This window comes from Sinohyriopsis cumingii, chromosome 15 (genome assembly GCF_028554795.1).
Source record: "Sinohyriopsis cumingii isolate HCF-2022 chromosome 15, ASM2855479v2, whole genome shotgun sequence".
Lineage (NCBI taxonomy): Eukaryota > Metazoa > Mollusca > Bivalvia > Unionida > Unionidae > Sinohyriopsis > Sinohyriopsis cumingii.
Genome location: NC_142975.1, coordinates 122,945,133 through 122,961,374, shown reverse-complemented (window position 1 = coordinate 122,961,374; position 16,242 = coordinate 122,945,133). Strand labels below are relative to the sequence as shown.

General features: G+C 35.8%; 1 protein-coding gene across 1 annotated transcript; it reads right to left on the bottom strand.

Annotated features, from left to right (window-relative positions):
- Positions 1-224: 224 nt before the first annotated feature.
- Positions 225-731, bottom strand: LOC149782645 (protein CFDP2-like). Its single transcript, XM_089935159.1, has one exon. It carries the CDS (start codon positions 729-731, stop codon positions 225-227), a length of 507 nt encoding a protein of 168 aa, XP_089791285.1.
- Between the last annotated feature and the right edge of the window lie 15,511 nt (positions 732-16,242).

Genomic DNA, 16,242 nt, shown 5'->3' with positions numbered 1-16,242 from the left:
TCCTTCACTTTTGGATCTTTCAGCTTGGCCACATCGAAGCGCTGATTCTTGGAGACCCCTATCCTAACTTTCCTAAGCTTCAAAGTCACCTTGGCCACCAGAAGACTATGGTCGCTGCCAATGTCAGCGTGCCACATCACTCGCACTTCTTGCTGGGAGTGTTTCCATTGACCATTGATGATGAAGGTGTCGATCTAGTTCTGAGTTCTGCCGTCTGGTGACGTCTACGTGAGCTTGTGGATGTCCTTGTGCTTGAACAGGGTCCTTCCTATGACCAAGTCATTCTCTTCACAAAAGTTGACCAGTCTTTCCCCGTTGTTGGTCATCACACCTACTCCATGGCACCCCATGGTCCTCTCTCTGTCTTTATTGTCGCAGCCGACCCTAGCGTTGAAGTCGCCAAGTAGCAACAGCACGTCATGTCGAAGGACGTCCTCTAAAACGGCTTGAAGAGTGTTATAGAAGGTGTCTTTGTCCTCTTCTTCCGCATCGTCTATTGGTGCATAGGCCACAACAACAGACAGCTTGGCGTACTTGGAGTTCATCCTGACATACAGCAGGTGCTCATTCACTGGATTCCAATATAGGACGGTATTGGTCTTGTTCTTGCTGATAATGATGGCGACCCCCTCCCGGTGGTCATTGTCCTTCCTTCCGGACCAGATGATGACTTCTCCAGAGTTCAGCTTCTGCTTGCCGGCACCAGTCCATCGTGCTTCTGTTACACCCATGAGGGTCAAGTTGTAGTGATTCAACTCGCTCACTGCTTGTGCCAGTTTTCCAGTCTGGTTGAGCGTTCACACATTCCAGCATCCAACTCTGATCCATGCTTTTGGTGTCAGGAGTTCCGCTATCGGGATGGGGACGTCCTTGTGGTTTTGTTCTCCATCCATCATAGAGCCAGTTGCCTGGTCTGCTTCGCTTCCAGCGCCAGTCGTCGTTCCCTTGTTGTCGTTTCCGTAGCAAGAGTTGTTTTAACTGGGTGGGGTTGCTAGCCCCACACCCAACCCTCCTCCTTTTTCAGCCAGGCTTGGGACCGTCCTTGGCATAGTTATAGAAGAAGAAAAAAAACGAAAAAAAAACAGAAACATTGTATATAGAAGGAAAAAACATCCTACAAATCTTGTTCTCATTCTGTCAATGTGGAATGAGCTCAGATTACAAGAAAAACAGTGATGGATAGACTGAAAGACATATGAACTCACAAAATATATGCAAAGATGTGGTTAAACAAAAATGTGAAATTATGTTATAGACTTTATGATAGTGTATTGAATACCATGAAAATAATGTTGAATACCATGAAAGTTTTTGTTAGTACCATAAAAATTATGTTGAGTACTATGAAAGTTTTCATTAGTACCATGAAAATTATGTAGAGTACTATGAAAGTTTTCATTAGTACCATAAAAATTATGTTGAGTACTATGAAAGTTTTCATTAGTACCTTAAAAATAATGTTGAATACCATGAAAGTTTTCTTTAGTACCATGAAAATTATGTAGAGTACTATGAAAGTTTTCATTAGTACAATGAAAATTATGTTGAGTAATATGAAAGTTTTCATTAGTACCATGAAAATTATGTTGAGTAATATGAAAGTTTTCATTAGTACCATGAAAATTATGTTATAGACTCAACTATAATGAGTTTTAATACTAGTTTTTTTAAGGTTCCTTTATCTCAATTTTGCAATACATATTTTATGCACTGCCTTTTAATTAAAAGTATCTTTTGTCCACCAATGAGTTCTTTACCAGTGTTACATACTTGCACTAAATTTATTTTCCCCTTCTATTTTAAAACATTTAAAGTATTTGCACATAAATTATTGAATTGGTTTATTTTTGTTTTGGAAATTGCTAGAAAAAAAAAACATCATTACGAAGGGACTGTGATATCTCTGATAAACATTCTGCACTATACAGGTGCTACGACCAAAGAGCAACATGATTAACAAATTTTAAAAAACTGCACCTAGGTAGGCACATGAAGAGACAGCACAGTTTTCTATGCAATTTTATTACAGTATAAATTGTATAATACACAAAAGTTTAATTATTTTTTGAAGCAAAGGACCTGAGTTTACTTTTCAGTATGAAGTAGATAGCATTTGGTTAATAATTATTGAAAATTCATGTTTTTAAAATAGAATATCTTCAGTATTAACATAAAAACTTGTTCTTTGGTGCAGTAAAATTTTCACAAGACTTTGTAATGAATTTTCTTATGGACAAGTGTGACTTGAATGTTGTTTATAGAAAGGGATGTAAGACTGAATAATGTTTTGTATTTTATCAAGGAATAATGATTAATTCCCATTGCAGATTAAAGTTATTCAAGTGTTGGTCTTTGAAGAACAGGTCAAATAAAAGTGGCTATTTCATTTTTTGTTTTTAATTCCAGTGGGCCAACTGGCTCCTGTTATTGGAGAATGATACTTCTGGATGGCCAACTGACTTCTTTTAATGGAGAATGATACATATGGACTCTCTGGATGAGAGGTTTTTAGTACAGGAAGGACTCAGTTTGTATTAGAATAAAGGAAATAATTGTTTTAAAAACTTGTAGTATTTATTGCTTTTGTATGTTGATGATATCAAGGATGAAATTTAGTTGTTACAAGGGCCATACACCAAGTTTTTAATCTTAATTTGTTGTTACTAGGGGCATACACCAAGTTTTTAATCTTAATTTGTTGTTACTAGAGGCATACAGCAAGTTTTTAACCTTAATTTGTTGTTACTAGGGCCATACACCAAGTTTTTAACCTTAATTTGTTGTTACTAGGGGCATACACCAAGTTTTTAATCTTAATTTGTTGTTACTAGGGGCATACACTAAGATATTAATGTTAATTTTGTTGGAAGGAGGTACAATAAGTTGTCAGTCTTAAATTTGTTTTTATAAGGGGTATACACTATGGCATGTTGTTAATCTTAAATTTATCATTACAAGGTTCATACACTAAGTTGTGAATCTTAAATGTGTTGTTAAAAGGGGTATACACTATGGCAAGTTGTTAATCTTAATTTGGTTGTTACAAAAGGCATACTTTAAGATGTTAATATAAAATTTGATCACAATTCTTCAAAAATGGCAAAAGAAGGTCAGTGTGTCCTTTTTACAATGTTATTTCCTGATGTACACTGTACAGCTTAAATCAATATGCTTTTCTGCCAGTACTTAAAAAATAAATACAAATAATTCTTCACATATTTTTACTTTCTGTTGAAAAGATGAGATAAAATGACACAATATTGATTAGTTTGAATGTATCATTAAATTGAACTTTATGGATTTTTTATGGTTCTGAGAAGAAACGATCTAGCATGCTGTATTGTATTAAATTTGTCAGTAGGTAACATTGCAACATAATTAAACAAAGATTAAACATGAAGTGGTATGGTCAGAGGAAACTCAAGATTCTTTTACTTGTCATAACGTCAATGCAGTACAGATGATGTGACTGGTATCATGGTAAAAATAAATGCGAGGGTTATTTTACTGATATACGAGATCGATAATTCATATATTTAATTTGTAAATCTTTCATCAGTTTGTTACTATATTTTAACAAGCATCACGACATTGTTAAGTTTTTTTCGCGGGGGAGGCTGCATTATTCACAAGTACAGATGTGTAAATACCCTTGGAAATTCATTGGTTATCTCCCTTTGGTTCGGTCTGCTTTCATTTATATAGGACTTGTCCCACTTCCTTGTATATCAGAATGAAATACACACTTCTGCTAATTACAGGCATAGTACTGTCTTTCATCTATTCAGGATTTTTCTGTCATTTTTATTAACAAGTTTACATATGATACAATTCACATTAGATTAAGAAATTATTACGTGTTGGGGGGAGGGTCATTCTTACGAAGAATGTCCAATTCTTACCAAGTATGTCTGATTCTTTTCTTTTATATATAATACTGTCATTTCATTTATTTTCCTGGGTATCAGTTTATCTGGTTTGGTTAAAAATTAAATTTTGTTGGAATTTCATTTTATGGATTATAAAAAGGGGTTCTCTTGTGTTCATGGAGGAATCTATTGTTCTAAATTTGTGGTGTGTAGTAAGTACATAATCCATACAAATTAGTACTCTTTGAATAATAGTGACTCCTTACTTACTTACTCTTATTTCTTGCCTGTAGTTACTGTAATTAAGGATTATTATTACAATACGTGATTGTTTTATTTTGTGTCTGTGTCCTACGATATATTCAATTTGAACACTTACTACATGTATCTTAATGCTAGAGAAGGATGGAAAAAGAAGAAATTCAATACTCATTGATACAGTATCAAGGACTCTTTCTACTCATGCAACCTTTTAGGATGGAATACAGATGAAACGGTTCTTTAAAAACTTGGCAAGTCAGCTACTCTGAAGGTTTCCTGATTTTACTGTAATATTTATAATAATACCGTTTGTTAAGGGTAAATAAAATGGGTATATCATTCTCAAAAGAGCATCATATTGCATATGAATTGTTCTTGTTACCACTACAGTGCCAGATTATCCTAGTAGCAAAGGCAGCAAACGCTACGTACCCCGCACTTTCAAGGGCCCTGCGCTAAATGCTTTCAAGCTATCAGTTACCTACACCATCGTAACGTGTAAATAATACTACTACTGAAATGTCAGACATATTTGTCGTATTACCTGGCTGTATAGCAAATGAAAAAATACAGTTACTTTACTATGTAAGTTAAAAATGTATGTTTTTTAATATTTTTTTATTATTTAAATTTAGGGCCCTATTATAACATACGCTACAGGTCCCACACTAGCTTAATCCGGCACTGTATTATTACTACTACTACTAGTAGTAGTATTAGTAGTAAGCGTTGGTTTAAATGAAAAAACAAACGGTTTTCAGAATATCATTAGATCTATTTACTTTTATTTCTGTGGTGGTTGTTTGTAAGTTAAATTTTTGTGCAAAGCAAAACGCATGAAGTCACTGTTCTCGAGTCTTGAAATGAAACAATTACGGAGTTTAAGAAATAGTTTAGTGTCAGTGTGTTTTGCTTCTCTATTTGTAGAAGGAGCATAGAGGTGGTCTTGCAACAGCGGAGACTTAATTTACTAGTATTGGCATTCATCTGTTGATATACGTTTATGAGATCCGATTACAGTGATGATCATATAATGTTAGCAAATTAAAAAGCACTGTTTACATCAGCGTTCTTTATAGGAGTAAATAGATAATTTACAAAAATAACAAACCCCAAAAGGCCTCAAGAAGGATCCATGTGGAACACCTATAGATGACCATGAAGTCAGAATGGTTACCATTAATTACACATGATGTCTTTCCATTTGATAGATATTCGCAAAACCCAAACAATTCATTATTTAAAATCCATAATGTCTTCGTTTTGCAAATTTAGTTAAGTAATTAACATATTTATGTGCTTTCTTTAGATTAACAGTTATCACTTTCACTTTCGTTCAGTTCTGCTCGCAGCCGATGACAAACTGGCATTGAGCTGATGCGACCGAAAAAAATCTCACAGATGATTTTCGAAAACAGGGAACTCACATCTATCAAGAACACTATGTTGTTGTTCTCCAAAACTTTGCCAAACAAAATAGTTTTGCTTTAAGCAATCAATCCCGACACAATATTGATCTGCGTCAGAGAGACAGGACATTTTGGTTTGGTTCGGCCCTCTGAAAGCGCAGTCAGAGTAAAGTATTTTTGCTAAGAGATACAGCACAGCAGCCAGCCCGACCTGACATTGGAATCGACCCCGATATCCTTGCGTAAGAAATGAAACTAAATGCATTGATGTTGATCAAATATGCAAAACAACTTTACTAACTGAGCTAAAGCTGATTCGAGGTGTTTTGCATCAAAGGCTTTGGCTAATCTTCTTAAGGCGATAAGAGTAATTTGTCTTGCCTAAGGATACATCAAAGCAGCAGAGTTTTTCATGCTAACCATGAGCTACTACGCCTAACAACCCTTTATTTGTGGACAGCTCCACATAATCCGGCTATGAGAGAGGCTATCGACCACGAAGTACTTCCTCCCATTTTTCCGAATTGTATAGGCTCTTAAGTCTTTAATTAACTATCTCTTGCATTTTTACGTGCTAAGAATGCTCTTTTAGTACAGGTTTGAAATCATACCATTGATTTGGGAGGGGATGCGTATGACAGTTACAATGTCAAATGCTTTGCATCAAAGACGCACAAGAACCATAAGGTTTCGATTGCACAAAACTGCGCTTTATTGTGTCTTGCCTGATGGTTTCGGTTATATATATTTTATGGGTTGGTGGAGAGGGTGACACTAAATTGTCATGTCTAAGGACACAAAACAGCAGCTTGCACGACTTGGCCCTGAATCGAACCCGGTATTCCTGTGTAGGAGTCCAGCGTGTTAACTACTGAGCTACAGCGTAAATTGATTACTGATGTTTATCAAAAATGCACAAACAACATCCTGGTTTGGTTGGGCTTATCCCACTTTAAGTTCTTTGCATACAAGGACCGTTGTTATGTGTTGTTCTAGTTAACTACATCAAGACCATCGCCTACAAGGCACCTATGAGCTCTAACGCGTTTTGCTTTCTGTTCGGCATAGATCAGGGTCGATCTAAAAACATTTCTAGCTTGATAAAATATGTCACTCTATTAAATGCACATTTTATATAGGTTTTTTTTTTGCACGGGGTTCCATTCAACTCCGTATAAAGGTCTTCAATGGATCACATTAAGTACAAAAAATATCTCCCTTAAATGTTTCACCTTACTGTATCATTCTGATAATGACGAGTGACACTTTCCGATTGGCTAACCATTCGATTTGAGAAATAACTTCCTGATACCGACCTCCCCAACCCACATAATCAAACAAATAATCATCAAGTCCTCTTAATTTACAGCTGGAGACAAAACCTAGCAGATTGTTCCCGGGGTCGTTACATTACAGTAACGTACGTATAGTTATGGATAGCAATTTTGAACGTCTGATTGAGAAAAAAAAATGCACGTCTACGTTTGGCTAGACGATAAGTGTTATATAACGACAAAACCCGTGGCGAGACGATTACTGGCCCAAAGTATAATAGCAGCCGATATTGATTCAAAGAGCAACTTAAGTGTAACTATTGACCCTTTGGGTTAATATTTGAATCGTATCCAGGAGGTTAAACGTGTCAAATGCATCCATATTACAGCCACATTTTCAATATTTAGAAATTATAGTTAGGCAGTAATATCAGTAAAAATAATATGTAATTGTATTTGGGTCGTTGCATATCGGAATGAGGCGAGGGTGGGCGTACAGACATTGCTTCAGTTTATGCAATGTGTGACGAGTGTATGTGTTTTGCGATGGCGAGTCATGGAAAGTTTTCTAGTTTGTAGATTCTACTTTCACAAATTATGTTCTTCTAAAACCGTATAAAGATATAATATATTGATAAACGGTATTGACAAAAATATTTATATCATACACTCCCACCCACACCACCCCACACAATTTTTAGAACTTGTATTATTAATGTAATATGGTTGCATCATTATTTTTTTTTAATTGATATTATGTCATTGCAAGGTGTAATCTGAGACACAAATACAGGCTTACTGTCCCTAATGAAAATGCATTCAAAGGTCATAGTTTTATTACACAAGAACTCCTAACGCACTCTACCGACCTATCAGTATTTACTTTATTCCCGACCGATACATATAGATGGATACATCGATAAATAGATAGACAGGCAGCTTGATTTAAAGACAGACGGTCTAATAGACTTATGACGTATATATAAATTATTAGTGTACGATAAAGGGATAGCCGAACGAACAGATAGATAGATAGACTGGTTGCTAGATAGGCTGAAAGGTATGAAACAACATGGCACGGAAACATTTTACAGGAAGAGGTAATAAAGTTATCAGTTATTATAACCCTGCTTCGTTCATGGTGGAGGAAATATTTCGTCCGAGAGAGAGAGTTGTTGTTGTTGTGGTTTAACGCCATTTTGCAGCACACGATAGGCTATACATGGCGGCCAGTATTAATGGTGGAGGAAGAAACCGGGAAACCCCCAGAAAGAACCAACGACCCACGAGAAGCTAGTGGTAAGCTTTCTCATATACCAACACTGGCCGAATCCAAGACTCGAACCTACGCAGACAGAGGTGAGACGGCAGTGAGCCATAACGGAGAGCGCTTAAGACCTCGGGGCCCCGAGAGAGAGAGAGAGAGATGGGGGAAGCGTGGGAGGGGGAGATAAATACATGAACAGCACAAAATATTGTTTCCAGGAAATAGACAAAAGTCCCTGTATTCTGGTACAGAGAAAGGAAAGAAAGGGAGAACAAAAAAAAAATAAACTATGCAATTCATTTGCTCTTTTATAACATTTTAATGGTGTCAACAACCAAAATAATCGTGGCACGCAGATTATAATGGTTCTTCGCCATTGACGACGTAGAACATAGCAACATTGCCTTTGTAGAAACGCGGAAAAAGTACCGTTGTAGAAAAGTGGCAACATTACCTTTGTAAAAAAGTTAATCTCGGTAACTTTACTCCAAAACATTGGGTAAATTTACCTAATTATGGTCATTCAATGCCTTTGAAACAAAACTCTTATAGCGCCAACACATGTATTGCACAAAAATATAATATATTACAACAAGGCAAGATTTTAGTCGTTGTTTACATGAGGTAACTGTACATTACAATGCATCGCTTTTTACCTGAGGTCATTGTACATTATAATGTATTGTTTGCCTGAGGTAATTGTACATTATAATGCATCATTAATCTGCGGTAATTGTACATTTTAATGCTAACAAATATTTCCTTTTCATAATATCTTGTACAGAAAATACATTCCTGGACGAAGTTGTCTTTGACATGATTGAAAATATGTTAAACAAATAAAAATAGTTTGAACATAAAAACTATGATAAATCTCTTCTTATTGATGTTGCTGCTATAATGTATTCTCAGCAATTCAATTAACATGGCATCTCAGTTCTCAGCTATCGGACCAGCCGATTTTAGTGTATAGTGGTTATTACCGACAAGTAAAAATTAAAATATCAACACAGCTACGATTAAGACTTTCCTAAATTAGGAATACACATTTTCGATTGTGAATTACAAGTTATTTGTTGTCGGAAACAACAAAATTGTTATGGAAGAATTCCTGGGAGGAGCGAGGACGGGGCGGAGGAGGATGCGTTGACTCTGGGCGCCGGGCTTAAAAATGTGTCATAGGGAGGTGTTTTTCGGCCGAAATTTTCATAGTATTTAACATTTTTCTTAGATTAATGGGTTGCACTTATTACAAAACTTATATTTAGATCGGAGGGGGTTAACAACTGACATTAAAATAGTTCTCCATAGCAAAGTAGGGGCGCCACTAGAAATAATATTGCCCCCGGAAGCCTCGAACCCTCGCGCAGCCAGTGGAAGGATTTACAAATGTACAGAATTAATTTTAAACACAAAAGGCTGTATATCGTCATTATATGCATTATTGCAGAGTTTGCAAAGTTATAAGCTAAGATTTTATCTACAAGCTAAGAGATATTGTCTACATCATAGTATTGTCTTAGCAAACATCGTCCATCTGTGCAGATAACGAAATTTCTCCAAGAAATAAAGCCACATCCATTGAACAATTTGTTTGCTGTTTGCAGCAGCAGTTTCTGAGCTATTCAGCATTTGACCGGGTTTTACTGAATAAACATCTGTTTCTAAGAATAATTTATCATTACTCATTCGGCTTTGCTGTCATTTTGTCGATGGTGAGCAACGTTTGTGTATTTAACTTTCATATTCACATATTCGTCATCCATTGCATTTTCTCTGACTCTCTCTTGTCAGACACCCACAATCACGGTGCATTTCCCGTCTTTTCAAAGCATTCGGAACATCCAACTTCCCTCTCCCGATTAGCTTGTGATTATTTGGCCTCTTCCAAAGGGAGTAGGCACTCGACATTTCGCTGCCGCTGAGATACCCGCTGTTCGATTTGGAAATGGCTGTTTCAGAAATGATCATTTCCTCCCTTGTTCTGTACAGATCTGGCAATGAACCCCGCCACATTTCATTCCCACACAAATGACACTTCGAAAAGTCATTCGTTGAAGGACGCATTACAAATGAAGATGCGGAGCTTGGCCTAGTTTGTTCATCCAATGGTGAGATGCGGTGCACGTGCTCTGAACTGACGCTCAGCATCTTATGCGATTTGTCCTGTTCTACCACTAACGACGAGCCCTTCCCCATCTGATGCATGTCTTTTAAACTAACTTTTGATTTTGAAGAAATTTGCTCAACTTGAATACGATCTTTTAAGCCAATACGATTCTTCATTTCGTCTTTCAAAGAAGTTATGTGAACTGCAACGTCTTGATTAGCCCAAGAATCAATTCGACTTATCCGTATCTGTCTTCGTTTGGTTGTATGGAAGTACGGGGTGTTTCTACCATCTTATATAGCTCAAAGAACTACGCCTCTTTCGTCAGACGTGACGTAAATACAAGCCAAAATTACAAAATGTACTTGATTATCTTTTGATCAGGCGACAAGTTTGCCCTACCCGTATTTGATTTGCTTCCTATGTCTATCCTGTGATATACATAATAAATATTTGATGACTGACACTAGCGTCCATCAAAAGACAAGTGTGTTTGAATGGCCTTTGTGTATATTAATAGAGAGACACAAAGCTTGTGTATTTGATTAAGAAGTATTGACAGAGTTGGGCGCTTCGTGGAGATCTAATCTTTCAAAGCCATTCATGATGGCAAGTAAACTGGGTATAATAGGAACACCCCCTCATCGAGGCAAAAGATTGTAGAACGAACATCGTGAAGTAAAACCAAATATTTCACCTTGATTTTAGTTTTTGACACTGCACACTTCACGCACTGATATAGCCTTTGACATTTAATCGCACTTTAATCACAAGGTCCCAGGAGTAAATTTTAGGGGGAGGGTAATTAATAACTTGCTTTTCAAATGAAATAAAAATCCGTTGTTTGTTAAGAAATATGAGCCCGACTTTTTCCCATCGATTATTGTCAATCATGTCATTTTAACGTCATTTGTTTTCTTTGGTTTGAGTTTTAATAGCTTTTCTTTTGTTCATGTGCTTATAACTTGTAATTGCTTTTAGTTATAGTAACATTATTTGTTGTTGCAGGCAACGTATTATACAAATCTTTCGCGTAACTAGTTTATCCTCTTGTCCGGAAGTACTGAGTATCTGTTTTGACACCATTTGAACTTGATTAAATGGGCTGGTAACTGTATCAAAATAGACAGGAACTTGCACGCAGTAGTCGTAGTAGCAGTAGTAACTAACAACAACCAAGAAGAAGAAGATGATGATGATAATCATATATATATATATATATATATATATATATCTTTATTTCCGTCTATCTTTGTGTCTTGCTTGCCAAACAAGAGGTCGCGAGTTTAAAACATCCCATTTTTTCAAAATACTGTTTTGCATTTTTGTGTTCAGATGTTTTTTTAGACTCGCTCATCCTATTTTTTTAAAATACTTTTTATTTTAAATTTCCGTCTACGTTTGTCTTACTTCTTGTCCCGGCTGCCAAACATTCTTTTAAACTCACTCATCCCAATTTTGTTAAATACTTTTTTCCCCCAGTACGGACAATTCAGAAAGTAATACAGGTACATCACTGATTACGATAAGGCAATTGAAATTCTCGACATTGCCAAATTAGTTCACTGGGTGCGCTCTCACTTGGATTGTTTACACTGCAGTTGTTGTTGGTGGTACTTGTATTTTGTGTTATTCATTGCTTATTTTACATACATTTAACCCTAGCTATGGCTTCTAAGAAATAAGCAAGTGTCAGTAGTGGTGTCAAGCGTAAGCACCAGTCAATATCAATGCAATATAAAGCAGAAACATTGAAAAAACTGGACCGTGGTGTTTCCGTGCTAAAGCTGTGATACATATGGTATTGGTTCATCAGCTGATTACGATATAAAGAAGCAGAGGGACAAAATATTGAAATTCAGACAGTGATTCCAAGAAGCGAATGAACATTAGAAAAACAATAAACGATAGTAAGAGTACTGAGCATGACCAAGTGATGATGGAATGGTTTCGACAATGTCGGAGTGACAGAGTGGACTTGTCTGGCATTATGGAAATGGATGGAAATGGACCAGGCTCAGTTGTTTCATAAAGAACTTAAATTAGAACATGGGTGTGACTATAGTGAAGGATGGCTTCAAAGGTTCAAGAAGCGTCATGGAATTTCCATGCATAAAGTGTGTGGAGAAAAACGGTCTGCAGACCACGAAGGAGCTGCCGAGTATAAGGACAAATTTCAGAAGCTTGTAGTTGATGAGCGCCTCAGTCCTGAGCAGGTGTATAATGCAGATGAAACTGCATTATATTGGCGATGCGTGACCTCGGTTGGTCCGGCAAAACTGTTAATCCGGCAAGGCTTTGGAATCAAGGGTACCGGAAAATCGGTGGTTTACCTGTAATAATAACAAAGTTAAACCAAATACATTTCTATTAATCCACATATTTCGCAAAATCAGAAAATACAAATTAATTGTACTGTTGTTTATTATAATCATTATTCTTGCTCTTGTCGTCGTTGTCGTTGCTATTATTATTCTACTGGTAAAATATATATAATCCGCATAGAACAATTTACCACCATAAACAGCGATAAAAAAGGAGTTATATACCTGACGAAATTAATATTTATACCATACGATTAACATGGTCATTAAGTCTACGAGAAATTTTATATATAATGATGGGGCCCCGAGTGGCCGAGTGGTCTAAAGCACTTTCCGTTACGGATCATTGCCATCTCACCTCTGTTTGCGTGGGTTCGAGTCTCGGATTCGGCTAATGTGGGTATGTGAGAAAGCTTGCCAGTAGCTTCTCGTGGGCGTCCGCCGCTATATTGTACTGAAAAATGGCGTTAAACCCTACAATATACAATGATACTTTTGCCTTGCGATTTCATATTTTTGTTGTTGTTGCATCGTTTGTCATTCAAGAATGTTAACACATTTTTGTTGTAAAATTAATAAGTTGTGATATTAATTTTCTACCTGACCAATTGTTATTTTTTTTTATGGAAACCACAATGTTAGATCAGAAGACTCTCTCTCTCTCTCTCTCTCTCTCTCTCTCTCTCCATGCGTATTTGATAAGAGAATTGCACGCAGTCAAACTACGTGATTGGAATATCAAATACTAAAATCTTGTCGGTTTTAAAAATTCAATATAAAAAGCAATCTGGTTAGGAGATATTAATTTGATCGACAGAGCTAATCTTGGAACCTTTCGTACTGCATTGTATCTAGGGTATCAACTGAATAGACGGAGTTAACCAAGGAACAATCTGTATTGTATTGTATCTATATGTAATACAATCTTTTTAATTGAATATTTTTACATGTATTTATTTTAATAACTATCTTCTTAAAATAAATGTCGTATGTTGTCGTATCTGTAAAAGAGAAAACAAAATAGATAAAACTTTTTAGCTCCACTAAATACACATTCGGATCTGAACCTATTAGGACGGAATGACCGAGTCCGACTTCTGAATCCTATATCCATTCTTCTATGTGTAGTTATATTCTTTCCTTCACTTTTATCATTTTGTTTCCTTTTTCACGTATTTAATTTCTATTTAATTTTTTTTCTTTACTTTTTCATTGACCTGCTTATTCAAGCAGCTAGTTAGCAAACTAAATATTAATTCATTTATTTATACATGTATTCTTTCTTTCTCTCATTTCGATACAACCTTGTGTATTTATTGCGGCCCTATATACCGTAAGATTTCTACGTTCTTCTCACTCTCATTACTAATTTAATCTGGAAAAAAGTAAAATATATCGAAAGTATTGGCATCATGCGTACGATGGAACATCTAAATAACAAAGTTCTGGTCCAGTTTCACAAAACTTCTTAAACCCTTTCCCCAAATTGAGATGTATATTATCTCCCTTGTGCTACTTCTGACAATATGGCGTTGTTATGATAAGTAGATTTAACACAAGAAATCAAAAATAACATTTTACATTAAAGAAAACTGCATGATTGGGGTTCCGCTCTCAAAAAATGTTAAAGAATCCTTAATAAGGACAAGATATCATAAAATGTATTTTAACTATTTCTGCCTGCCTAATGTTCCGTGAAAATTTCAATTTCAGACCAAGCACGACATATAACAGATATTCAAACATTACAATTTAGAGAAAACATAGGTTTAATCTCCTGCTGAGATAGTAACACCTGTCTTTACTTTGTATTAAAGAGTACATTTTAAAATATGCCTTATCGTGCACACAGAATGAACGGCTCCATAAAGGAACAAATTTAGAACATGTTATTTACAAGTCTTAAAATGTAATTTGACCTCAATGGAGAACCTAATATGACGCTTCCTTTGTGAAATCGTGAATTGCCTAAACGGAGAACTATTTTGATATTTGCTTTGTGTAGGCGTCAAAGAAATATAACCACCTTTATGCTACTGCTCCTCTTTCAAACAAACATGTGATACAGTTACTTGGGTAAAGTTATTTTTTAAGGTCAAAGGAGGAGATACACAATTTTCTGTTCATATCTACTTCAATTAGTGCAAAGCACAACGGCATAACTCAATACAACGTTCTGTATCTCGATATGAATCACATTCTCTCTCTCTCTCTCTCTCTCTCTCTCTCTCTCTCTCACACACACACACACACACACACACACACACACACACACACGCACATGCGCGCGCGCACGGTTTTAATGCACTCTACCCAGCCCGTGTTTTTTTTTTTTTGTTGTTGTTGTTGTTAATTTTGTATCTCTAAAGTGGATTCTAAAAAATCGCGTAGTTTAAAATTATCAATAGCTGTTTTCAAATCGGAAGTTTTGTGCATGTAATTATCTCATCCAAACTCTGTTCATTTAAAAGTCTTCTCATATGGCCGAAGAACATGAACTTTACTGTGATATTACTACCACAAGGACAAACTCGCCTTTCTTATTTTAGTCTTTGTTTCTTCTCCTTTCCTTCACCTGTATTTTCGTCAAACAGTTGGTGGCTGCCACTCATACTGATTTCTTCCTTGTGATGAGGTTGAACGGATTGTTCCTAATATTCTAGTCCGTGCACACGAAGCCCTCTCCAACCAAAAAACACAGCAAAAATAAAAAACAAACAAACAAAAGAATAGTTGTTACAGGTATCATTGCTATAGTCTATTAGATGAGTTATGACTTGTGATCTTGACGAAGCTAACGACTATGTTTAGAATTCCCTTAAATGTCTGTTTCTATTACTGTATAAGGGCAAAGTAATATATGACTCACATTAGTATACAATACAAGAAAGGTGTGACTATAACAAGAGTTGTTCTCGTGATACCGCTTTATCTGTTTTCAAATCAGTTTAACAGTTACACAAACTGTCTCGAGTTTTGTAAGTTTAATAAGAAAGTTTTTTTTTACATGTTATACTCAAGAAATATTTCATAAACTATTTCAACGCCGACGGACTCTCAAGAATACATTTTCTGAAGGAAGAAAAGAATCCTCTCAAAAAGATGATTTTTCGTAATTAATTAGTTAATTGATTGATTAATTAATTAATTATCTATTTCGGATGTATTCGACTCTGTCGGTTGAATCGTTTCAAGACTCCTTTTGAATTGTTAAGTCGCTTGGCCTCGAAATTTGCAGTCTTCCGTGTACACTTGAGCAAATAATTCGTTATTGTTTTGTTTTTTTGTTGTTGTTGCCTTTCAGGCCGACAAACGTGTGCTAATTTGTCTATCTTCTTATATTGATTTGTCTATATATTTGTGTCGATCTGTCTACAAACGTTTGCTGATTTGTCTATATACTTGCGTCGATCTGTCTATACACTGGTGTTGATATATTTTATACACCAAATGAATATGGTCTCACATCTTCGACAGTTTTTAAATGGATCAAAGTGTAACATATTTAAGTGTAAAAGAAAGACAGATATCTTGGGATTAAGTTATAAACTTGGCAAATTCGCTCATTTTGGGAAAACGTTCTTTTTATGAAAATGTTGAAAACCGTCAATATGTATATTTTCAAATCTAGATCACGTGTTTATTATTTGTAGCACATAAAAGCAGCCACCAAAAACAGAATAGACTTTCGAGTCGCTAAAAGTTCAGAACCTGTGCTCGAAGTGGCC

What these genes read in the sequence shown, in the direction of transcription:
- LOC149782645 (XM_089935159.1), bottom strand. Translation starts at nt 731, where the DNA reads ATGGGTGTAACAGAAGCACGATGGACTGGTGCCGGCAAGCAGAAGCTG.